The 26,649-nt window shown below is 34.4% G+C and overlaps 2 protein-coding genes and 1 long non-coding RNA gene across 3 annotated transcripts; 2 read left to right on the forward strand and 1 right to left on the reverse strand.

Annotated features, from left to right (window-relative positions):
• Nucleotides 1-4,696: 4,696 nt before the first annotated feature.
• On the forward strand, nucleotides 4,697-8,661 carry LOC144549191 (receptor kinase-like protein Xa21). The gene is made up of 2 exons (XM_078297927.1): nucleotides 4,697-7,773; nucleotides 8,139-8,661. The coding sequence occupies exons 1-2, from the start codon at nucleotides 4,716-4,718 to the stop codon at nucleotides 8,495-8,497; spliced, it is 3,417 nt and encodes a 1,138-aa protein (XP_078154053.1). The 5' UTR covers nucleotides 4,697-4,715; the 3' UTR covers nucleotides 8,498-8,661.
• A 1,212-nt stretch (nucleotides 8,662-9,873) lies between these two features.
• LOC144548871 (uncharacterized) lies at nucleotides 9,874-12,417 on the reverse strand. Its single transcript, XM_078297582.1, has 5 exons — nucleotides 12,060-12,417; nucleotides 11,835-11,978; nucleotides 11,691-11,761; nucleotides 11,458-11,559; nucleotides 9,874-10,932 (listed from the first exon to the last, which is right to left on the reverse strand). Exons 1-5 carry the CDS (start codon nucleotides 12,415-12,417, stop codon nucleotides 10,744-10,746), a joined length of 864 nt encoding a protein of 287 aa, XP_078153708.1. The 3' UTR covers nucleotides 9,874-10,743.
• A 9,321-nt stretch (nucleotides 12,418-21,738) lies between these two features.
• On the forward strand, nucleotides 21,739-22,504 carry LOC144549208 (uncharacterized). Its single transcript, XR_013509624.1, has 3 exons — nucleotides 21,739-21,866; nucleotides 21,949-22,142; nucleotides 22,232-22,504. It is a non-coding gene; the product is annotated as an uncharacterized LOC144549208 (long non-coding RNA).
• Nucleotides 22,505-26,649: the final 4,145 nt, after the last annotated feature.

Here is a 26,649-nt window from a genome sequence, read left to right on the forward strand (position 1 = left end):
TTTACAATACTGATGCAGCGTCGTGAATGAGGAAAATTTGACGATTTCATTCAAATTAATTTGAGTAATTAACCCACTATGATTTGTGAGAGTGAGAACAAGTGTTGTACTTTGTTTCTTCTCTCAAAACATCAGAGAAAGACAGAAAAAGAGGGATCAATCGAGACATGAAGAAATTTTTTTTTAGCTTTCTTGTTTGGACGGGAAAATGAGTTCCGGCCAAGCATGTGTCGCGCCGTGTACCGTGTCATGACTAACACGCCGGGATTTTGGTCTTGTGCCATGCTGTGACATGACCAAGTTAATTTTTCACGTGTCGCGCCGTAATCAAAATTTCAAGGAGTGGTCATAGCAAGCGAATGATCACACCACGTAAGTCACGCTGTGTCCAAACGTAACGTGACTCGTGCGACTATTTGATCATAATTTAGGTTAGTTTATTCAAGATCACTATTTGGTCAAGATCTAACGGTCCTAATTACATCGCATGACCACATGCCCTTTCGTGACTAGATCTTTCGCGTAATGTACCATGCAGTACCAAATTTTCTAAAAATGGTCATAATATACAAATAGTTACGGCATGGGACACGCGAATCACAGTACGTAACTAACATGCGTGTCGTGCCATTCCGTGACGGAGCCGGCTTCGCGGTGCCCTTTTTCCCACTCTACCCCTATCCCAGCTTAGAGATTAGGATATGAAGTTAACTCCGAGATTTGTAATTCTTTAAAAGTAAGATAAAGCTCATTAGTGTGTTGTACTGATATTTGTTTGCTTGTTTGTTCTAGGAATATTCATGAGTTAGGCTGGGGTGCTATGGATAGCATAGTGGCCTCTATGCTACGGCTCAATATTTGAGTTTTCAAAATCCAAACGGTCGATCCGAACCGTTCATCTTATTCTCCATATTAATATCTGCTTGGAGACCAAATTTTACATTTTTCTGAATATTTTTACTATTTATTAAGTATTTTACAAAATTGTTGATCCAACGGTGGCTGCACAAAACAGTAAAACCGTTGGATTAGCGATTTTCAAAGTGGCTTAATAAATAGTAAAAAAATTCAGAAAATTATAAAATTTGGTTTCCAAGCAGATATTAATATGAAGAATAAGATAAACGGTTCGGATCGACCATTTGGATTTTGAAAACTCGAATATTGAGCCGTAGCATAGAGGCCACTATGCTATCCATAGCACCCCAGCCTAACTCGAATATTCATAGTGTGTTCGTACTGCAAAATGATTCACAGTTCGGGTCCCATATCCCAACTTTCATAGTCAAGTCATCTCCATCGCTGCTCATTCATATGAAATAATTTCCAGCTACACGACGGAATGACAGCTAGCGATGACTCAGTTGTTCATTTTTACTTATCACATTCATATGTATCAGTAATCAAAGTGGAAAAGCAAGCTATATATTAAACACATTACTAAAACCATGCATGAAAATCAAATAAAATAACAGGATAAGAAGATGACCAATTGGCCGGCAATCTTATTTTGTAAAAATAGGGCTGGATCAAGCTTCTAATCTTATATTTTATTGATTAATTAATAATAAAATACAACTAAAAAGTATGAAAGTGAACAATGAGTATTAAGCAAAAAAAAAAAGAAAAAAAAACAAGAATAAATGTTACATTTCTGATAATATTTGACCAACCTAACCAAAAAAGTAAAATAAAAACTATGTCCAAATATCCGATATCATCTCTTTACATAATATGAAAACTAGAGCTCCATTTCATAGCAAATTACAGAATTTAATTAGAAAGCTGGAATTGGAATAAAAACATAAGAGATGAGGGAATTTTTTTTTTAAACCATAATTAAAAAAAGAATTTTATGAAACCAACATTTTACTTTTTTTTTTTTACAAAAATCATAAGAACTGAAATGTCATTTTAGTCCGACTTTTTTTTTCCGGACTGATATTACAATTCAGACCGAGGTAGTTTTACAGTTTTTCCTATTTTTTTTTGTTAAACACGAAATAACATTTCTCTCTTATCTTCTTTCTCCTTCCTCCTCTCCTCTTTTCTTTCCACCCGAACCTACACTTTTTTTGTTAACTCTAAAAAAACATTGAACCAAAATGGCATCTCAGTCAATGGGTGTTACACCGAAAGCTACACCTGTTTTTCAGAAAAACAGTGAAACTACTTCGCACTGAATTGTCATTTCGATCTGAAAAAAAAATGTTTAGATCGAAATTACATTTCAATTTTTATATTTTTTGTAAAAAAAAAATAATCATGGTTTCGTAATTTTTTTTTTCTAATTATGGTTCATAAAAAAAATTCCAGATGCAGTCTACTCAAGTCTTCGTCCGACAGCAAAACAAGAGCACATGTCCGCAATAAATTATGGAATTATTATTGTGGACCCTGCTAGTCTAGAAATTCTCAAGTCATTTGCAGGTCAACATTAAATACAAGTCTCTAGTCATTCTTCCTTTATCACATTCACATGTGTACGTTAGTAATCAAAGTGGACAAAACACAAAGAACATAGTACTATTTTACATAAATGTAATCCTCATTCATTTTGTAACTCTAAAAATAGTAATCCTCATTCATTTTCCACAATTTCACTACATTGTAATTTATACTTCATTATTATTGGAATTCATTTCTTCATTAATTATTTCAGATAGTTTTTGCATTTACAATTTGTGATCTATAAATTGAGGCTTTGTAATCTTATATTATACACATGAGAAATATATGAATAAAGATATTGTCATCTTTTATATGTTCTCTCTTATTTATTATTCTTTGTCTTTATTTTATAACACGTTATCAGCACAAGAGCTCTACTAGTTGAAGATTTGAGGTAATTTTGATAACAATACTTCTAATAAGTAATTTCTAAATGGAATAATTTATTAATTTATGTACATTTATTTTAAGATGTTTAATATGGGTCATATAATTTTACATGAAGTGCATTTTTATTTTAAAATGTTTAAATTGATTATATGATGTACAAAATTAATATAAGAAGCTTTTAAGAAATCTTCCTCAAGAAGATTTATATGATATACAAATTTTATAATGAGAAGATTTCTATAAATCTTGTTGAATAAGATTTCAACAAGGTTTATATAATGTACATTTTTTTTTCAATGATTTAAAATTCCTGACGAAGATTTTAAGAAATATTAAAATCTATCTCAAGAAGATTTCAAGAAATATTAAGGTTATGCTCCACAAACAATGACGTAGAGGAAGGGAGAAGAAAGGGAAGGGAAGGATCAACGCTAATTTCACTCTCGCTACACCCAAATTTGGGGGTGACAAATCTCACCACTTTTGTATATCGAACTTTAGTAATGGATTGGACAAATTGATTATGTAGTCACACATCATTGCATAATGGAAGGCCAAATAGTAAAAAGAGAAATAGAGCAGCTACTAAACCATAAAAGAGAGAGAAGAGAAATAAAGAGGAAGAAGCTAGACCTCCAGGCTCCAGGGAAGAGGCGCGAAATTAATGTCTCTATATTTTAACGGTTCAAAATACAACCAACAGAAAAAAATTCGACTTCCTTATATCGAAACTAATATACGATCTGGTATCAGAAGATCATGAAATAGTTATATCAGTTAGAACATAAATAAGTCATTTATCTTCTACGGTATGCTGTTACCGACCGATATCAGAAAATTTGGACTATTTAATATTGGTAAGAAAAGTCAGAACCGATATAAAAAAATGACAATATATTTACGAACTTGCCACCTAAGCGTTGGTCTATCAGTTTCAGACCAAAATTAGTTTAAACCGAAAGAAAATGGGCATTAAAGATCCCATTTTTGTAGTAGTGTGTTAGAATCAAAGTGGAAACCCAAGCTATTAAACACATTACTAAAACCAAGAAAAGAAAATAAAATAGCAGGAAAGAAGCTAGATGACGAATTGGCAATCTTATTTGTGAAAATAAGACTGAATCAAGCTCCTGATCTTATTTTAATTGATTAATTAAAAATACGATACAACCAAATAGTATGAAATTGAACAATGAGTATTGAGCAAAAAAGAAAAACTGTGAAACCACTTCGGACTGAATTACTATTCCGCTCCGGAAAAAATGTTTAGATCGAAATTACATTTCAGTTATAATTTTTTTAAAAAAAATAATCATGGTTTCATATTTTTTTTTTTTTATAATTATAGTTCATAAAAAAAATCCCAGATGCGGTCTACTCAAGTCTCTGTCTGACAGCAAAACAAGAGCACATGTCCGCAATAATTTCTGGAATTATTATTATTGTGGACCCTACTAGTCTAAAAATTCCCAAGTCATTTGCAGGTCAACACGAAATACAGGTCTCTAGTCATTCTTTCTTTATCACATTCACACCGTGTACGTTAGTAATCAACGTGGAGAAAACACAAAGAACACAGTACTATTTTAAATGATGATTGTGCTGATGGCAATAAACAAGCAAGAAATTTTTTGCCTTTAGGTGCTAACACCATATATGCACACTAGCACCATTTATTCTTGATTTTGCATAGGAGAAAATATGACTCCACTTGTTATCGGGAAGCGTATCCTCTACGGAGGTTTTACCTGCGGTGCTGTGCGGTGGTTTTGATCTGGTCCGTTTGTTTCGGATAAGAAGAGCATCATATATGCACACTAGCACCATACATCTCCCTTTCATTATAAGAAGAGCACTCTGTGAGAGAGCAACCCATGACACTCATAACAGAAATCATGGAAACTGTGCTTACTATTCACCTCCTCTTATGTCTCTTAACCTTATCCTCCTTTTCTCTCGCTGCCATAGCCACTAGTAAAACTGATCTATCAGCACTTCTCTCCTTCAAGTCCCAAATACATGATGACCCATTTGGAGTTCTCTCCTCATGGAACGAGTCGCTGCACCACTGTCAATGGCAAGGGATCTTGTGTGGCCGGCACCATCCAGATAGAGTGACTGCTCTCGTTCTCGACTCCAAACAATTGTCAGGTTATATATCTCCATCTCTAGCAAATCTCACGTTTCTCCAAAGGATGAGTCTCTCTGATAACCAGCTGAGAGGAAGCATCCCAGTAGAGATTGGAAACTTGGGTAGGCTACGTTTTCTCAACTTGAGTAGGAATTTTCTCAATGGTAGCATTCCATCTACTCTAAGTAATTGTTCAAATCTAGAAGTTATTTATTTGAAAAATAATAATCTCCATGGAACAATTCCATCTAACTTAGCGCAATGCAAAGAACTGAAAAATATCAGTCTGGGAAATAACTTCCTCACAGGAGGCATACCATTGGAATTCGGCCTCATCCCACAGCTCAAAGGATTAGGACTGTATGGAAATAATCTCACAGGATCAATTCCTTCCACCTTGGGCAACCTTACTAGCCTAATATCTCTTATTCTTCACCAAAATCTTTTTGATGGCGATATCCCAGATGATTTAGGCAAACTTAGTAGCCTATCACAACTTTCTCTAAGCAATAATTACTTCACAGGTTCCATCCCACCTACATTATGTAACCTTACCAAACTATCACATCTCTATCTTTACCAAAATAGCATTAGTGGTCACATCCCGTCTGGCTTGGGCAACCTTACTGACTTACTGGAACTTCAACTTTACGAAAATAAATTCTATGGTTCCATCCCACATACCTTGGGTAATCTTCAAAGTTTAACAGTTCTTGATCTTTTCGAAAATATTTTAAGTGGATTCATCCCTGATGAACTCGGGAAGCTTCAAAACCTCCAGTATTTTAACATTTATCAGAACAACATTTCAGGCGAAATACCACACTCTCTTTACAACCTATCAGCATTGTATCATTTGGCACTTGATTATAACCAACTTGCTGGAACTCTCCCTTTTGATATGTGCAATGCTTTACCATACTTGAAATATCTATTCCTTAGTTCCAATCAACTCCAAGGACAGATCCCACCATCCATATCCAATTGTTCTACTCTTACTCATGTTGAATTATACTATAATTACTTCAGTGGCGTGATACCATCTGGCTTTGGAGCCTTACAAAATCTTCAAAGAGTTATTTTTTATTCTAATCAACTAGAGACCAAAGGACCACATGATTGGAATTTCATGGATTCTTTGACCAATTGTACTTTGTTACAAATTTTAGATCTTTCATACAACAAACTACAAGGAGTGTTACCTAGTTCTATAACAAATCTTTCTACTAGTCTTTTTGATCTTGCAATGCAAAATAACCCAATTTCAGGAAGCATACCAGCAGAGCTCCAAAAACTCAATAACTTAAACACCCTTGCCCTAGGCGGAATGTTTCTCAGTGGCAGCATTCCGGTAGAAATTGGTAATCTTTTCAATCTGGGAGGATTAGATTTGAGTAGGAACATGATTTCAGGTCGAATCCCCGCAACTCTTGCCAACCTCACCCAAATAACCAGCCTATATTTAGGAAACAATGCATTAGAAGGAAGTATACCACCAGAGTTAAGTAGCATGAAATTATTAGAAATCCTGAATGTTTCAAATAATAAGTTGGTAGGTGAAATTCCCAAAGAAATCATGGGTCTTCCTTCTCTTTCCGTTAGTTTGGACTTGTCGCACAATTATCTAACTGGCAACTTGTCACCAGAAATTGGTAACTTGAAAAACCTACAATCAATTCGTCTCTCGAATAACAAGTTGGGTGGAGAGATTCCTAGCACAATTGATGGATGCCAGGTACTTCAAGCCCTTTATCTTGATAGCAATATGTTCCAAGGAACAATTCCAACCAGATTGAGCAATCTAAAAGGGCTGCAAACCCTTGATGTCTCTAACAACTCATTCTCTGGTCGAGTCCCTGAATTCCTGGCCACAATGAACTTACAGTATTTGAATATTTCTTTCAATAATTTCGAGGGGGAATTACCACAAGAAGGAATTTTCAAGAATGCCAGTGGTCTAGATGTAAGAGGAAATCCAAAGCTTTGTGGTGGAGTACCTCAAATGCATTTGGCACACTGCATTTCACAACCTACCACACAGAAACATCACTTTCAAAGAAACATGGTGCTCATAATTTCTGTTGTTGGTTCCTTTATTTGCATAACAGCAATAATTTGCTCGGTAGTGATTTATTATACTAGAAACAACCCTCGAAACAAAACACAATCTGATAAAGCTTTGAAATATGGGTTAGAGCCTATTTCATACAACGACCTTCTTACCGCTACTGAAAGTTTCTCTCCGAATAATCTAATTGGAAAAGGTTCATTTGGAGAAGTTTACAAAGCCGTTATGAGCTTCGAGAATGTGACAACCGTTGCGGTGAAGGTGTTAAACCTTGCGAAACACAGTGCTTCTAGAAGTTTCTTTTCTGAATGCGAGGCATTAAAAAATGTGAGACACCGGAACCTTATAAAGGTACTGAGTTCGTGCTCTAGCATAGACCATCAAGGTAATGATTTCAAGGCTTTGGTTTTTGAGTTCATGCCAAATGGTAGCTTGGAAACATGGTTGCATCCAAATGCATGTACGGATCGGCCATTCAGAAGCCTCAGCTTGATCCAGAGATTGAACATTGCATTTGATGTGGCAACAGCGCTAGATTATCTTCATTACCATTTAACTGCACCGATCGTGCATTGTGATCTCAAACCTAGTAATGTACTTTTGGATGATGACATGACTGCACATGTGAGTGATTTTGGATTAGCAAGGTTTTTGGTTCGACCTGATACCATGCCTTCTCAATCAATGTCGAGCACCGGTGGAATTAAAGGTTCTATTGGCTACATTCCTCCAGGTATATATAGCAGAGCTTATTATTTGAGAAGTATTATTTTTTATGTTGCTACTACAAAATTATTTATAGACTTTGTTATGGTTCAAGGGAAAATTATTTATAGACTTTGTTATGGTTCCACTGGCGAGGCTCAAGGGAAAAATATTTATTGCCTCATTTATAGTGACATGATTGAGACTGAATTTTATTATCTACCTATACTTTTTTTTTTTAATTTACTGTCTTGGGCTATAAAATTTTAAAATATCATGTGACCCAAGTTTTTCAAACTATGTGAATTAGACATATGTTAATAGGTAGAGTCACAGTTCACTGTGCTTCTGTACTAAATTTAGGGCTGTAACTATTAACTTTTTATTGTCTAGAGTATGGGATGGGTGGTCAGCCATCGGTAGAAGGAGATGTGTACAGCTATGGAGTTCTTCTGCTCGAGTTGTTCACTGGAGTAAGTCCAACTGACGAGAGAATCAGAGATGGTTTGAGCCTTCAGAAGCAAGTTGAGATGGTTTTCCCCGACCAAGTCATGGACATAGTCGACCTCAAATTATTCCCTGAAACTGATGGAGAACAAAATTTGTATGCACCTGAAAATGTCTATAGTTGTTTGGTTTCAGTGATTCAATGCGGGCTTCTGTGCTCCAAAGACTCGCCAAAAGAGCGTATTTCTATCAAAGATGTTACCAAGGAGTTGAACTCAGCACGAACAAAGTTGCTTAGGTCATAGAGACGGAGAAAAAAGGATTGAAAGAGAAGAGAAAGGGATCCACTAAATATGTATTATATATAAAATTGGACAACGGTTGTGGTAATTTATGGTGTTGTAGTATATATGTTGTAATAACGAATTGTTGAAAGTAACGGCTAAAATTGATATGATTTTGAAAACAATTTTATGAATTTTCAAATTAATTGAATTGAATCAGATTCTAATTGGATGATCAGAATTCCAAACTCAAAAATTATTCAAAAACTGTGGGGATGCACCTACTATCTTCGAGTCTGGATCCTCTACGTTGCCTCACCGTCTGATCATAATCCGGATCAATCCCAGCAAACTTTTAATGCACATGGATTCTTTATGATTTGTGCTAATATCTAATGAATGGATCAGATTCAAACCCAAAAAATAATGTATCTTAGGTGATATATGAATTCGTTTCTCCTCTAACAGTGGGCCGGTGGCCTGACTGAGTATCAAGGCCCAATAAAGATTCTCAAATCTTAAAACACAAGGCTAATTGATGAAGCTTACAAACTAAAATGCAAGGTGGTTGCTGTCAGGCGATTGTCACGTGGCAATTGTAATAGCAGTCAAAAGGATGTCTTATTGACTTATTGTAGTCAAAGAAAAGCACCACGTGCAGGGGTGTAACCTAAAGTGTTTTTTAAATATCAATGTAATAACACTTTATTTAGGTAGGCAAAATAAAAAAATTGGAGAAAGGAGCTTTATTTTATTTTATTTACAAAATATGTTAAAGCTTCTTTTTAATTATCAAAGCAAGATGATTTACACTTTTTAGCAATTTGAGATGCAAAAAAGAAAATTTCAAAATTCCAACAGAAAATAAGAAATTTCCAATTGAGCTACTTTATTTAATGAACTTGAGTACATTTTGGCTGATTTCATCATTTGAGCAGCATAACAACACTATTTGGATTTTATTTCTACTGATTTAAACAGCACAACCTCCCATTAAGAATTAATTTAATTGGGAGAGAAGTAATATCCCAATTACAAAAGTAATTTCAAATTATTAATTTTGAATACCCAATTTAAAATTTGTTATGATAAACCATCATGTAAAATTTAACACTAAGATACTACTGATATTTTGATGTTAAATTTTTTTGGGCACTTTCAGTCTTCTTAGATTTGATCTGCTAATTGTTTTCTTGTGTTATGATTATTTAATTACCAACAGTTACAAATCAAATGCAAGGATATTACAAACCCAACACAAATCTGGGTTAATATCTTAACAGACCAGTTTTGGCTTCATGCAGCGCACTAAGCATATGCAATGCTGTTTTGATTCTATAGCTTGTGTGTTGTACAAAGTCAAAACTGCAATGTTAGAAAGCGGAAATTGACACAACTTTAAAATAACACTGCAATTTGTTAAATCATCTCCAAAACAAGAATATATTTCATCAAAGTCCATTAGATCTATCAAGATCAAAAATACAAAAATAAAAAAAGCCACTAATTGCCTCACCTATCCATATTTCAAAACAAGAATTATTTGATAGGTGTTGACGGATGCGAAGATGCTACCTCCTCTTTATCCTGCAAACAATTTAAAGAACACAAAATTCATACAAAATTTGAATTAACTCAAGTGTTGTAGCCCATAAATATAATTTGAATTATAAACAAATTAATAAAAAATTTATACAAAAACCTGAGATATCTCCTTTCCTTGGTTAGACTGCTAGTTGTTATACAAAAACCTGAGGTATCTCCATTCTATCATATTTCTTTCGTTAGTTCAACTGGATTCAGTTTATATGAGTAGGGGTTTTAACAAAAATAATAATAATAATAATAATAAAAGGGGAGAAGAAACCATTGATTGCTAGTTGTTGAAAATTACAAACACCCATTACTAGCATGAGCATTCCCTAAACCCGAAACCCTAAAACCTAAACTCTAGAGCTCAGACCTCCAAATTTGTTCCTCCTATTGTTCATCACACTGCTCTCGAATTCTAACTCTAATCACTTGTGTCTAATGAGAACACAATATAGTTTTCACAATAATTTAGATGGAAATTTTTAAATTCACCGTTGTCAACTAAAAAATGAGGGTTATAGGCCAAAGAACTTCTGTTTAATGTAGTCATAAGGAAGCTTTTCTATTAAATTAACCCTTATCTATTAAAGGATACATGTGGTTTTACATTTATGGGTACACTATGAGCTATATATTCACACAAGCAAGCACATGTGACAAATAGACTCTTAAAATTAAAAAACAAACAAGGTTGAAAGTGCAAAATGCACAAAAACGCTATCCAAAGATTGTGCCAAGGCTCCTGTAGGAAATGTCTGATATGGCGGTTGTGAAGTCTGTATTGGATTATTACATCTTGCCAGGTCTGGATTCGAAACGGGTCGATTTTGACCCAATTCCACTTTTGACTCTGAGCATTCGCCCTGAATTGGGCACATGTGACAAATAGACTAGTTATTTTTTTTAGTGCTAAGATTTCTAATTGAGTTCTCATACTACTATAGTGTTTTTGGAGTGCCAGGATTTATAATCGAGTTCTCATACGTATCATACGATATTAATCACAAGGCTTGGTCTTTGTAATTGAATCATTTCATCTATGAATTCAATTATTTGGGTTCAAGGTGAACTGATGTTTCCTAATAGTGGTGGCCCTGGTGTGTATTGTCACTCCACTGAAAATTGGCTTTGAGTGATATTACACCCACTAAGACAACCAGTAGTGTGACCTAGCGTGAGATCAAGATTGAGTTTTTTTTTATAATTATAGCATAACAATATCAAGAAACCATACAATAAAACTATGCAAAGGACCAACTAATTGTCAATAAGAATAATTATCAAGTGATTCCTCTTTTTTCTTATATAAACACGAACAAGAAATACATTACAACCAAACTTCTTTAATAAATGTGACAATTAATGTCATAATTGAATAAAATACTAACCCGTCGTAACTGTGCATTAACCTCCGAAAGCAAACCTTCATCAAAGTGGCCTTCTTGCTCTCTGGTTGATGAAAGCACATTTTCAACCACAACTTGCTCGAGCTACTTAAGAAAAGACCAAATGCTATAATTAAACTGATCAATTATACAATTAATTCTCAATCAACCCTCGATTCTGCCTCCAATTTAAACAATTAAGCTTCACTTTTACCCGACTTACCAATTTTACAAACCCCACGAGAATTAGAATCTCTCATTGTGTCAATTAGTTGGTCCACTCGACAGTATTGCAACCATGGATGATCTACAAGGGCATTTCGTCATAATAAATTTACTGTATAAAGAAAGTATAGTTTTACTGAATAAGACTTCCGTACCAATAACTTGCTGAGCTGTCAGACGCTTCTCTGGTTCAGGATTTATCATCCATTGTACCAGGTCCTTTGCATTGTCAGAAACCCTAGGCCAAGGTTCTTCAATTACTGATCTGATAATAGCTTGCGCCACTCCTTTTTCTGTTTCTACACCACAGAAAAATTGACATAGATTCATGAATCAACTGAAAAATTAATTGTTGGAGAAAGGAGTAATAGCAATTGTACCGAATTCACCACGACCAAGCTCTCGGCCAAGTTGGTACCGGATTGAGCGTTGATCTGTACGATAATCTGGCTGGGAGAGAGTACTAGTTGAGTATAGTGCTCGGTGCTCGGGCTCAGAGAGAGAGACAGCGGGGCGAGGTTTTGGGCTCGGTATCAGTAGAGAGGGAGAGAGAGGACGAAGGAAATGGTGGCTTGGGAGAAAGAGAAGGGAATGGTGCGGAGAAGGTTTAGGCTTGGGTCTAAGGCGGCGATGTGGTCGGGGTCTGAGGGGAGAAAGCGAGAGAGAGGTTTGGGTCGGCGGCGTAGAACTAGCGAAGCAAAGAGAGAAATGGGGTCTTGGTTTGTAGCGATAATTCATATACTCTGAGGTAACAGAATATTTCTGTTTAGATTTGGATTGTTATCAGAACCAACACAAATATTAAAGAGATCTCAAGCATTCCACCATGGGTCGGATTTGTTCCGATTCTAATCGTACATTTCGGATCTAAACAAAAATAGTTTGTTACCTCAGAGGATTTTGACTCGTTATTAAGCAAGGCATTGAGGGAATTAGTGGAGGGGGAGATGTATTAGCATTTATTCCTATTTAATTTAAATGTACTAGTTCTTTAAATCTGCACTCAGTTGAAATTTGAAATTGCAAATCTGCAATTAATTTGACAGTAAAAATATATGAAATTAATGCTATCAAGCAATTCCAAAAACAAAAATATGAAATTGATAAAGTTCTATAAGAACTTTTCTAGGCATGTAATGAGAATTAAAAACATGTAACATTGAATTAATCCTACAAATATATTATTGGATACAACAAATTAAATTAAGATAGGAATAATAAAAAACAAATTAGACACAACTATATTCTCATTACATTTAATTATCATAAAAAAAAACAAAAGAACTAAAGATGACTTCTTAAATACAATGTCACCGGTCAATCCACATTCTCCTCTTCAATTTGCCGGAGGATGTCGATTGACCACTTTCTTACAGTGCCATTATCATCATTTACACCAAAAATATCACATAAATCTCTGATTTGTAATGCGCTCCTCCAACCAAACAAAATTGTATTTAACAAGTTAATTTCAACTGACGTCGGCAAATAAGTTAATTTCATCGATGATAAACTTAGAATCGAAAAGTTCTTGACCCTAGAATTTTTTTTATTTAGTAAAATTTAATTAAAAATTAAACCTCAAGAAAAGTAACAAATAAGTTTAAACAAAAAAAAAGGACGGAAATTATAATCCCACTCATTACATATTTCCGTTGAAAAATTTAGAATGGAGTTTCATAAAAGAGTCCGAATATGGTATTGCTGCAAACTTCATTCTTTCCACATAAGGGAATGTAACTTTTTTTTTTTTTTTTTAATTTCTCAGTTGTAACAATTATCTCATCCTATAAATATTTAATTTTAACAAAGACTTCTCATATTACCACCATAAACTAGTTAATGTAAATTAATCAAAGATCCTTTACTTTTTTTTATATATTAAATTAAAGACGCTGGTTTCAAATAATGTATTTATTTCAGGAAGCAAACAAACCGTATATAACTGTTTCTAATTTTTAAAAATAATACATTTTTGGGAAACTTGCAAAAATTAGCTAGCAAAGTTAACTTTTTGATTGTTGGAATTATAGTGAATTTATTATTATTTTATAATATGATACCAAACATGCATGTACATATAATTAAAACTAACAATAATGAACATTTAAGTGTGTTTATTGAAAAAATTAATTAATAAGAATGATTTAGAAATTGATTAAGAGACGTTCGTCATCAAAAGAAAAAAAAAATATGATCCGAATCATTTCTGATGTCTTAGGTATTCAGATCCAATCAGATACCTGACTTAGTAGAATGTGACCTGAACTATTTACTAAAGAGAGAACATGTCTTGTTTGTTTACAAATCGTATTAATTACAGTGGTGGAACCCTAAACCATAAACCTAGATATATGCTTTTGTAAACTATACATTAAAATGTAAAAATTAATTATAAAAGGATGCTTTATTTTAAAACTATCATTTTTAATGTAAAAGTTCCGTTTAATTTTTTCCCACGTGAGCATCCGTATCTTTCTCAATTGATGAAATAATATAGGATGTACGAAAGGAAAAAATAATGAAAAAATTTGAAGCGGTTTTGTTTTTTTTTGTTTTTGCTCGGACAGGATCTGTATCTGTACGTAGAAATCCACATTATAACTTCCCATTGAAACTAAAAGTTCTAATTCATAGCTTCATGCATAATGAATTTTGAGGAGATCTAATTACATACTAACCTCATAATCGATAATATGGAATCTAATCAGTGTTTAATTTATAAATGTGGACCAATATTATAAATCATGAGATGATATATAGCAAAAGTGTTGTACCCAAATACATAACATCTCGTTGTTTATGATTATATTATGAATCAGATCTAATCAAATAATAAAATATTTACTCTCTCATCTTATGAATTTTCACTTGGAAATTTCCATGTGTGCCTATGTTGATTCTATTCAAAGATCAATATTATTTTTTTATGTGATTTCTTCAAAGAAGCTTACAAAATTGTAATTTATTTTTGTGAAGCTATATTAGCATACAAGACATTGTCAGAACAAAAAATTTCAAAAAAAATTGTGCACTTAACATTGCAATTGGTGGCCTTGATTTTCGGGCTAATTGGAATTTGGGCTGCCTACAAATTTCACAATGAGAGAGGAATCGATTTATAGCCTCCATTCTTGGTTGGACCACTTTTTATTTGCCATACAGGTCTGTGTATTTTTTTTTTTCTTGTAAATTGCTATCAGTATATATTACACTGAATGATATTTATTTTTTTCGCAAATAAAATTACTAGTCTAATTCGCAAGTTTAAATTTCTACCAGTAGTCTAATTTCGCAAGTTTAAATTGCGAGACCAACTTTTTCATTTTTTACAAAAGTCACAGCATAAGGGGGCGTTTGGTTCGCGCTATAGGTCATTCTAGGGAATAGAAGGATTTCAGGGAATGTCATTCCAGGGCATGTATCATTACCATGTTTGGTTCGCGCATGGCTATTGCTTCAACATTCCCTGGAATGAGCATTCCCATGTTTGGTTCGCGCTATAGGTATCACAATGGCTATAGACATAACTTCACTATTTTTTAATTATTAACTAAATAATATTATGTTATCTAATTTTTTTATGTATTGTTTGAAGATAAATTAATAATAAAAAATTATATTAATGTAAAAAAGGTTATAACACACAACGTGAAAACACTAAAAAAAACATATTACGTCATTATATTTAGAATGTAATAACTATGCTCAGTAATTTTTTATGCGTAGCATTAGTTGTATTTAGGAAAAAAAATACAAGCTAACTTAATTAATGCATATATATTACGTCATTTAATTTAGAAGGCAATGGTAATAGCTATGCTGAGTTATTTCCGATATTTGGCAGTACTTGTATTTAGGAAAAAATACAAGCTCTTCAATAAATTATATTTATTAACTTATTTTAATTTAGAGGTTATGTTAAATTTAGAAGATTATGTATAACAAGTTTATAAATGTGCCTGCATACATGATCCAAAATTTAGACCATATTGGTAAATCATCACCAAATAATAACAAGAAAATCTACTACAAGAAAATCATGTTAATACATAATTAAACCATATACTTCGTACCCATTACAATTTTTTAAATGACAAAATAGAAAAATGACTATATAATACAAATAATAACATATCAACTCAGTGATTATTTCTTGAGCTCCTCCACATGGTAAACATTTCATGAGCTAATGTGTCCCTCCAATTGGTCCATTCATCTGTTGATTCAATATGTGTAATTCGTTCACCATCTAGCTCATCTAGCAGTAGGTTGGCCTCCTGCATTCCGACATCCAAAGGATCAATAGGCATTTCCCTTCGAATATGATTGTGAATGAGCGCACATGCTGCAATTATTCGACATTGAATCTTTACCGGATAAAATGATTTTCCCCTAAGAATTGCCCATCTCCCTTTAAGAAGACCAAAACATCGTTCTATGACATTGCGTGCCGAAGAATGTTTGTAGTTATAAAACTCCCGTGCTGTTCGTGGTAATCTTCCATCATTCCAATCACTTAAATGATACCTTTGACCTCTGTAAGGCGTAAGAAAACCCTCCCCATTTGGATAACCGGCATCACAAAGATAGTAGTAACCTGTAGTTAAAAAAAAAAAAAAAAGGGCAATCTAGTCAAAGTAGCTAATTTTTATACTCAAGCTTAAATATAATTTCAGTTCAGAAATCATTTTAGATGAGGAATGGTTTTGCAACTAAGACGAGATTTGTTCCAAATTCGTCTATCAGGTCTAGTTGGCTCAGGACTTAGCTCGAACTTACACTTTGGGTTATTAAAAACAATCTATACATGGTGGGAACTTGAGAACCAGTACCCTACAAGATCTGGTACCAATCTGATATATTGTATTGTAATAATCAAATATGTTTCAAACAAACTATTATTTAACCGGCATCATATTTTTTTATCATAGTTAAAGTTACTGGTAAGGGACTGATCACTGTGCAAGCCCATCACTTGTGACTTACTGTACCAATCTATCTTACCTCAATCAACATTGGTTCAAAATTTGTACTATATTTTCATTATTCGACTAAAAACTTCAAAAATGACTGGAAAATTGAAATTCAAACAAGTTCATGACTAAATAGAAAACTGAAAATTTACTGGCCAAATACTAATTATGTGCTTACCACATGAGACATGTAATCTATTTCTCCTAGCAATTGCATCACGTAGTACTCTTGAATCAGCAGCAGATCCTTTCCATCCAGGTAGAATATATATGAACTGCATATCTGGAGAACAAACTCCTAAAACATTTGTGGCAACCTCCTTTTTCCTGGTACGGTATCTGGCTTTGTCAATGTCATAGACATTCACTTGAATATATGTACCATCTAATGCGCCAAGACAGTTCTGTTAAATAGAGTCAAATTGCAGATGAAAACAAAAATCAACTTCTAATCTTTTTTTCCAGAATTAAATGCTATGATTATCTCTCTAAATTGAGGTGCTTTGAGTTTCTTTAGAACCCTGTACCAGTCTAGTACCTCTAACATGAATATAGTATGCACATAATTACATACTATACTTGTATGATATGATGACCTAATTTACAATAATTATGAAACGATTCCGTACCAGTTCATTTTGTAAATTAGGATTAATGCCAGTCTCGCTCATAGAGAGCATCAGCTCTAAGTAGGTGGATTGCAAATTTGAGGCATGTTGTTTTAGGTGAGAGTTGACCAGGTCAGCAGGGAGAAAGAAAGAGAGTGAGAGATATTGTTGAACAAAGCATCCATAGACAAATGAAATTAGAAGAGAAAAAAAATTAATAGTAGCTTCTGACTAAGAATAAACACTTACCTTTGAAAACACCAAAAAAGAAACAATATACAAATGGAAAGAACACAAACACTGAGTTGAAATTAACACCTAGCTAGTATCTACTGTCAGAATTATAAACCCAACTTCTCTTCATAAAAATCACAGAACTATAAACCAAGCACTTGACAGGAGTTATAAATTGTACCGGCAGTGGTACTGTACAGTGGTGGTATCGTACCAGCAGTGGTATTGAATCAATTTGTTTCAGTACTGGTATAAATACTCTTTTGAATTGTAGTACCTTAAACCATTTCCATCTTTCATCAGTTGAATCTTCTGGTATTGGTGTTGGCTTCTTAAGCAGAATATTATGGCATCTAATAACGGCATTAAGCACATTACGGAATTGCCGGCTTATTGATTCTCCAGATCTCACAAATTGTCTCTTTATTACCCTGTTTTTCTCATCATGTGCCAAAATATTCAAAAAAATTGCTACTGCCTCTTCAACCGATATACTTCCATCACATCTCAACCTCCCCACACTTAACAACAAGTCACATAGGCTATAAAAAGCTCTTCGATTCATGCGTGTATTTTCAACACAAACCAAATCACTATCAAATATCATTCTTCGAAGAGTTATATATCGAATAGAGTGTCTCTCCAAAGCATAACGACCACCCCACGAGGTCTGACGGCTCATCAACACCAACCATAACAAGATAGCTTCAAATATCTGAAAGTAGAGCATCTCAAAGTATGAAGCGGTAACGGAAACAGTAACAGGAATTGTGTAGAGATTGGTTAGTTCGTCCATTGTTTCACAATGCAGGCAGACTTTATCTATATAATAAAAAAAATCAAACACATTATAATTCTGCATCCTTAATTTTGTCAAAATGCACTAATCAAGCCCTGACTCTATTGCTGAAATGCACATGATTATTTATATTCGTCTAACAAATGGAAATGCTTATAACTAAAATACTGTCAGAGATTTCGATCTCTAAAGCTTGCTTTGACAATTTGATTTGTAATAAATAGAGTAATGACAAAATGAAGCAGCAACTTTGGACAGTGGTAAGACAATCAGTTTTTGGTTTCATGCGTAGCAGGGACTACCGATTGCAGATAACAGTCTGCCAAGGCCGGCACGACTAGGAATAAATCTGCGAACGGCCTTGCCAGACCTTGCTGATTTGGCGCCGGATCGAGCAGCAGAGCTACTGGCAACACTGACGGAGGCTTATAACCAAATAGTCTGGAGATGTACGACCTCCGGAATATACACGGCTAAGTCCATTTATGAGAAGTTGTGTGAAGGGAGAAAAATTAGGGACTGTTATGCAAAAATTTGGAAATACAGGGAACCACCAACAGTTCGCATTTTTGGTTACCAGTTGCTAAAGAAAAATATACTCACTCATGATGTATATTCTGATGTCATATATGTCTTAGCCATTGCAATTGGTTATTAACGAGATATGTATAAAAAGGAAGCGCAAGGGCTTAGTATTTTTTTTAGCAGCATAGATGTAAACAAACTGATATTTAATGCAACACTTGCTAGCGTCAGACAAGATTTAAAAAAAGAAAGACAAAATGAAGCAGCACAATTAAAAGATTTAACCCTTGCAATACAGAAAAAAATTCAATTTAGATAGAAATAAACTTGAGATAAAAAAATACCTTTTTGGCTAGCCCAACGAAGAAGGGAGGAACGACCAGTGAGAGGAGAGGAGAGAGGGGTTTGAGTCTGGTTGATTTTCGCTCAGAATTGAGTGCCACTATTAGAAAAAAATAGTGAGAATTCGGACTAACAATCGTAGATAGAGAAATTTGGGAAATTATCAGAAAGAAGAGAACCTGTAATCGTAGCTATCACAATTGACGACGGAGGTTTCAGAGAAGTCGGAGTCGGCGTCCGATTCCTGTCGAAGTCAAAGAGAGGTTGAATCGAGGTCGAAGAGAAGTTGATATCCGAGTCGGCATCGGAAAGAAGAATAAAATAGCGTTAACCGAATAAAATAAGAAGCGCGCGCGCACGGTTCATCTGATTCCCGTCGATCGGGAATGAAAAATTCCGCCTTTTTTTTGCTATCGCAATAGCCACGGATGTGGTAATCAGAATAGCCAGGAATCGCTGATTACTGGGTCTATTCCCTTTCGCGTATTGCCAAACGTGGGAATCGTATTCCAGGGCATTTAGATAGCAGGGAATCATTTCTCAAAAGCCTAAACCAAACGCCCCCTAAGGGTTTTGTTTTTTAAAAAAGGGTGGCTCCACTACATTTAAAGAAAGGAATTAGATGGTTGCATGGGGTGAACCCCACTATATCTTTTATTTATTTATTTCAAGAAAGATTAAAGGATATTAAGAAAAAATAATGGGTGGGTCCCACTACGGAAAAAAAGGATAACCGAATCCTTAAATTATTTTTTTAAAAGGCCCACGTGTAATTCCGATATCATATATGCACTTCAGCAAAATGGTTTTTCAGCGACCGGTAGCAGCGGCCGGTGTTGATGTCGGTCGCTGATAGTCATTTTTCCCCAAAAAAAGAAAGAAAAAGAAAAATCAGCGACGACCAGCACTTTCAGCGACCGGCATCGTCGGAATTTTTCAATCGTTGGAATTTTTCACTGAAAAAAAGGCGCCAGCACGTCGTCTCCGCCAAAACCCTTCTTCTCCGCTGGCGTCGTCTCTCCCTCGATCACCAAAACCGCAAACCTCTCTCTTCTCAAAAATTGATCGCCTCTCCCTCCTTCTCCGCGCGCCATAACCCCAAACTCCGGTGTTGAACACCTCTGTCTCCTCCGGCGGCTCTCCCTCCTCCGGACTCAGCCGCTCCCTTGCCCCATCCCTCTCGCGACATCAGACGCGCCTCACGCCTCACAAGCCGAGCACCTCTAGTCTTGCCTCACTGTGTTGCGCTACCCTACCTCCTCCCTTTCGTATCTAGGTAATATCTCTCTATCTCCTTCTCTTCCACTTGTTTGGATGAAATTGGTATTGTCTATTTGCTTTCTTTTTGAGAATTGTAGTAAATTGCTTGTTTTTATTGCAATTAGTAAATTGGCATTAATTAGGACCTTGTAAAAGATTTACTGATACAAACATTCTCAAAATGTTGATCGATTTCTGAAATTCTTGATTAATATGAGTACTCAATTAAGTCCAAACTTTGAACTGCTATTTTGGCATTTATATTTGACAATACAATATAGTGTTGGGACCGTCATAAATGAATCTTTTTTTGAAAAGATTTATGACGAATGACCGTCATAAATGCGTTTTTTTCCTCGCAAAAAGTGTCTACTTTGTTGCAGTGTTGGGACCTTTTTTCTTTTTTAAACGGCTTATATATCATTTCATATTCAAATAGTTGGTTAATTCATCGCTATATGGTCTGCTATATATATCTTGGCAATCGGTTAGCATTATTTCCCAATATTTACCAATTAGGTATGTGTAGCATTATTTCCCAATCTGTCTCTGTGGTTTCTTCAAAAAGAAACTAACTCAAATCTCCTATCCAGCGAAGCTACTGCTCGGCTCAACTTTTTTGCTTCGATCGAATCCCCAGATCAGATCCGGAAAAGTGTTCTATTGGGTTGCTTCGTTGAATTCCTACTGAAAAGGTGTACTTTTTGCTTTCTAATTTTCAAGTTATATATCTTATATGTGGTTTACCTAAGTAGAGAAGGGTCAGATTTTTGAGAAAATTATCTTTCCAATGCTCTCTTTAGGGTCAGATTTTTTGGTTTTACTGGTATTTGATATGTATCAGTCTTGAATCTGTACCAATCTTGAATTGTTTTGAGAAATCAAGTTGTTTACTTTCCTGCATAAATAACTAAACATATACTATAAATCAAAATAATTGCAAGGAAAGATAAATCAGACATCATACTCAGATTAAATCATACTTCTTTATGCAGGAAGTATAAGCATTTTTTGTTGGCTAATCTAGTACGGCATTACATAGTCAACTTGTCCTAGATGCTTCCTTTTAGCCTAATGTGGTGTTTAAATAAATTATAATAAAATAGTGGTATAAAGGTCTTGCTATTTTCATTGGAAAACAATTCTTTGTACATGTCTGAGTTGTCTGTATGTTTGCATGTACCTAACAGTCATCATTTTTTACATGCATGAAATTTTGAAATTCATGCTAGATAGATCATATCCAAATGTACCAATTATATATATTTATAGATATTTTCATCTGTGACCTCTATTACTACATATGTATTTATGTTTTTCATCTGGCGGAGGAGTATGGAGCAGATAAAGACAAATGGCTCACATACGACAGTGATCTATGGTACTCTACGGGCATTGATGATCAGAATGTCCATGGAGATAACTATGGTCTCGGTGTTCTAGGTAAAACAAACATTCTTTGAAATTTGAAATTTATTTTTAGTTTTGTCAGATAATACTAATTGTCTTACTTTTAATGTTTCAGGCAGCACGAGACGCATGTTTCGCTCCAGTGGGTCCAGCAGTGCTCAATCGCATTTGTCACAATCATATTCTTCTATGCTGCCAGCTCCGCAATGACTCACAGAAAAAGATATCGACAAGATATCTTATCGAGTACTTGAGCAGTTTGAGTCTCGGATGGAGGCTCAGTGGGAGGCTCGGTTTAGAGCTTTTTCGGTACAAAATTCGATATTTCAGTATGTTTTAATTGTAAACCCTAAACACTAAATCATAATTATCTAAGATATTTTCTTACAACTTCACAGGGAGGTTCGGGCTCGCACCAGGCCTTGCCTCCCGCTCCTCAGGATGACGAGGATGATGACAGCGATGATGACGAGGGGCAGTTCTCAGATGTCGACGGTGATTAGATATTTGTATCTAGCTTGTTCGGATATTTGTTTTGACATTCCTGGTTTAGATGTTACTTGACATTTAGATTATCTGTTACTTGATGTTATTCGACATTTATGTTTATGTTACTTGACATTTCGTATTTTATGTTTGATGATATGGTATATAGTTTTCTGATATTTATATTTATATCTGTTTTGTATGTATCGATATCTTGTATTATGTGTATGTATTGATGTTATGTTGTATTTTGTGTATGCATGTATTGATGTCTTGTATGTGTATTACGTTGTATGTTGGTACATGTCGTACCAATTATTAGATGGTGCAAATTTAAATAATAAAAAAAAATTCTAAAAACCTGACAGAAGACTTTCAGCGACCGGTTTTAAGTATCAGCGACCATTTTTTTGATCGCAGATGCCCTTTTTACGACGTCAGAAAAAAATTATCAGTGACTGTTTTGTTTGGTCGCAAATATTTTTTGCTGACGTCAGGAAAAAACTATCAGCGACCGTTGTTGTGGTCGCAGATACCTGTTTTTCTGACGTCAGCAAAAAAACATATACCAAAAAAATTGGTTGTAGAAAAAGTATCAGCGACTAGCTGACATCATTCAGCGACCGGTGACGTCATCGTGAGAGCATCAACGATGACAGTTTCAGCAACCGGGCTATCAGCGACCGAAATCAAACTTCAGCGACTGGCGCCACTATCAGCGTCCGGCGCTTGCATTATCAGCGACCGGAATTCCGGACACTGAAAGATCGTTCTGTTGTAGTGATGGGAAGAAACAAAGGATCACCAAATCCTTAAATTAATTTATTATTCTGGTTCCGCAGTTTAAACTTGTGAACATGGTTTAAAAAAAAAAAAAATCTAAAAAGTGGTCAAATGGTTTACTTTTTTTAAGATGATAAAAATAAAAATTTCAGATTTTTGCATGGCATTTGCAGGTCAACACAAAATACAGGTTTGTAGTCATTCTTAATTTTGATATTAATCAAGAGTCTCAATACAATCCATTTACGTGATTATTAGACATGCATGTATGATATCCGATGAATAAAGCCGATATGAATATTATTGTTTTCCTTAATTTATTTGCTTATTAGAAAAGAAATAAAATTAAAATTAAAATTAGCTTAATGGTCGATCAGCATATGGATTAGAAAATTATCTTAACTTGTCACTTAATTAATGGTGTGTGCGCATGTGTGCACATCTGTTTATGAAGCAAAGTCCGGATGGATCACTAATGTAGTAGGTCAGTACTATAACGACTCATTAGGGAAAGTATATATTGTGGTCAACTTCTTTCTAACCATACATCTCCCTTTAACTATGAGACGAGCACTCGATCTGTGAGAGAAAAACCCATTCCACTATTGTAGTGGGTGAGCACTCTGTGATAGACCAATGCAACATTATTAGATCGGGTTCGGATCTAATAATCAATCTACGGTAACTCTCATGACTTATTGTTATGGTCAGTGTCAGACCACTTATACTATCAAAGAATGATTGGAGTACATTGTATTGACTGAGCACTAATATAATGGGTGAACATTGTAGTCGAATGTTTTGACCCACCAGCTGCGTCACTAATATAGTGACTGAACATTGTAGTGGATGGATCACTAATATAGTTGCTTCTTTCATTTTGAGGAGCACAATTTCATTGTCTTTATTAGACAACACAGAAGAGGTGAAAGGGAGGAGCAACAACACAAACAAGATTGAAGACATGTATATAATTTTTGTTACTTTGGGTTTATGAGTGGATACTGTTTTAGAAGCCGCCTGGACAATACAATTAATTGAAGATATGTATATAAACAAAAAGTTTGTTTATATATATACATCTAAATAAAATTATATCCAAAACACTTCGGAGATTTGATCTATTCCTCGTCATTGAAGCATGAATACGTTCAAGTTGTTTCTCGTTTTTTTGGAAAATTGGAACAACCTGATATTTCTAAATCCTTTCCCATCTAGCCCTCTACTCCGTGATATTATGTGTAATATTTTGTAATTGGATGGATGAAATGCTGAATTATTTGTTGAAGTTGTTTTTTTTTAGGTTTAATTTATTAGTCATGTTTTATTGTTGAGAACAATTAATTTAGTTGTGAATGTTACACTTAGGAGCACCTCTAATTGCTCAAAAACTGAAATTAAATTGTAATTGAAAGTAAATAGATGAGTTTATAGAAATTTGACACGCGGGATGATAACGGAGTTCGGCAAAACAAAGGCCTACGTCTCAGGGGCTTCGCAACCTTGTGTGGTGCGCCTTTCTATTACCCAATACGAAAGGATTACAACTTGTGAACCGTTGAGCCCTTACACACCAAGCGGGAAGTCAAACGGCCAACTCAAAGAGATTAGAACAAGGTCTCGATTGTCTAGAAACACAAGAGAAACACTCAATAGATCACTCTAACCTAATCTATATCAAGATTAGTGAAGTAGGTTTGAGGTTGCTTGAGGAATTTTGAAGTTTTAAGCTCTCACAACAATGGAGTAGGCTAAGCTCTCAGAAAATCGCTTTTGAAATGATTAGGGTCCGCTAAGATGCCATGGGGAAGAACCCCACTGCTCTATTTATAGTGTCAGCTCAAAAATGAGATGTTTGAACTAAAACGTTACAACGTTTTAGTTCAAATTGCGATTTAGGGTTTTAATTTTCTGACAGCTCAGCAAGAGCGTTCAAAAACGTTACAACGTTTATAAAACGTTACATAACGTTTTGTTCTGTAAAATCTTGATCAAAACAGGAATTGTTTGAAGCTCAGATTTAATTAAAACGTTACAACGTTTTATATTTGACTTTAACATTGTTACAGACAATCCTAAAACGTTATAACGTTTTATAAAACCGTTGTAACGTTTTATAAAACCGTTGTAACGTTTTATAAAACCGTTGTAACGTTTTAGGTCGTCCAGAAAGCCTGTGCTTCAGCATTTTTATTATTCCTAAAACGTTACAACGTTTTATGAAAACGTTACAACGTTTTATGAAAACGTTACAATGTTTTAGGTTATTTCTGTGTTTGATCAACCTTTTACTTCAGCGTTTTTGACAGGATTAAAACGTTACCAACGTTTTACTTCTGTAAAAACAGCCTCAAACTTATTTTACCACTTCTGATTTTACAATTTTTATTCTTGATAAAAGTCTTCATGATTTCTTCAATCCAAGCATATTATACTGCAATTCCAACTCTTCTTGAACCTACATAATCTTATACTAGGGGTGGTCAACTACCCACCCCTAGATTTTGATAAACAAGCTTAAATCTCTATATATTTGAGTTTTTGTCTATCCCAAATTGTAATTTTAATGACCCCTGTAGTGAAAAGATGCAAATGTATTATTCTTAGCTCCCTCTTTCTTTGACTGCAAGTAATTAGCTTGAAAATTTCATTTCATTTTCCATTTTCGAAATTTTTTAAGATCTAGTTTTGTATCTTGGATATTCAAAATACTTTCTATAGAAATTATGTGAGTACATGAGCCATCAAAGAGATTGTAATGAAATTATATGAGTTATGTCTATACAATAAAATATCAAATATAAAGAGGCAATATGTGAGATTTATTGAGAGAAGAGCCGGCTCCATCTTTTTGTCCTCCACTCCATTTTAAAATAATGAGTTGTCTCCCTTTCCGTCCATTTACTCTTATGGGATAGAATCAATAGAGAAATCAAAATGAAATCAATCAAAAAAGAAGTAGAAGATAGAAAGGATTCAAAATGAATAAATTGAAACTCATAATGGATCCTTCTTTCTAGATGAGGGGCAAAGGGATTTCTATCGGGGTTCTTCTTCTTATTAGAAGATCGTGATTTGATCCGCATATGTTTGGTAAAAGAGAAATCTTCTCATTTGATCATAAATGAAAAGTCTTCAATTGGAACATGAAAACGTGACTGAATTGGTCTTAGTCACTCTTTGAAACGAAGTGGAAGATGGGAAGAAATTCTTCGAAAGAATTGAACGAGGAGCTAGCTGTATGAGGTCAAAATCTCATGTACGGTTCTGTAGAGTGACAGTAAGAATGACTTATCTGTCAACTTTTCTATTTTCATTTCTTTCTCTTTTTCTGGTCCAAATTAATAAGATGTCTCAATTTCTCTTAATTTTGTGTTTTTTATATTTTTGTTTGAATTTGTTTTATATTTTTTTCTTATCTTCATTTTTCCTTCTACATTCTTATTTTCCTATTTTCTTAATTCGATAAGGATATGGAAAAAAAATTAACATTAAATTTTGTTTATAAAATTTGTATTTTTTTTCATTTTTTTGATCCGCTCGTAAT

The sequence above is a fragment of the Carex rostrata genome, chromosome 34 (assembly GCF_964058835.1).
Source record: "Carex rostrata chromosome 34, lpCarRost1.2, whole genome shotgun sequence".
Taxonomy (NCBI): Eukaryota; Viridiplantae; Streptophyta; class Magnoliopsida; order Poales; family Cyperaceae; genus Carex; species Carex rostrata.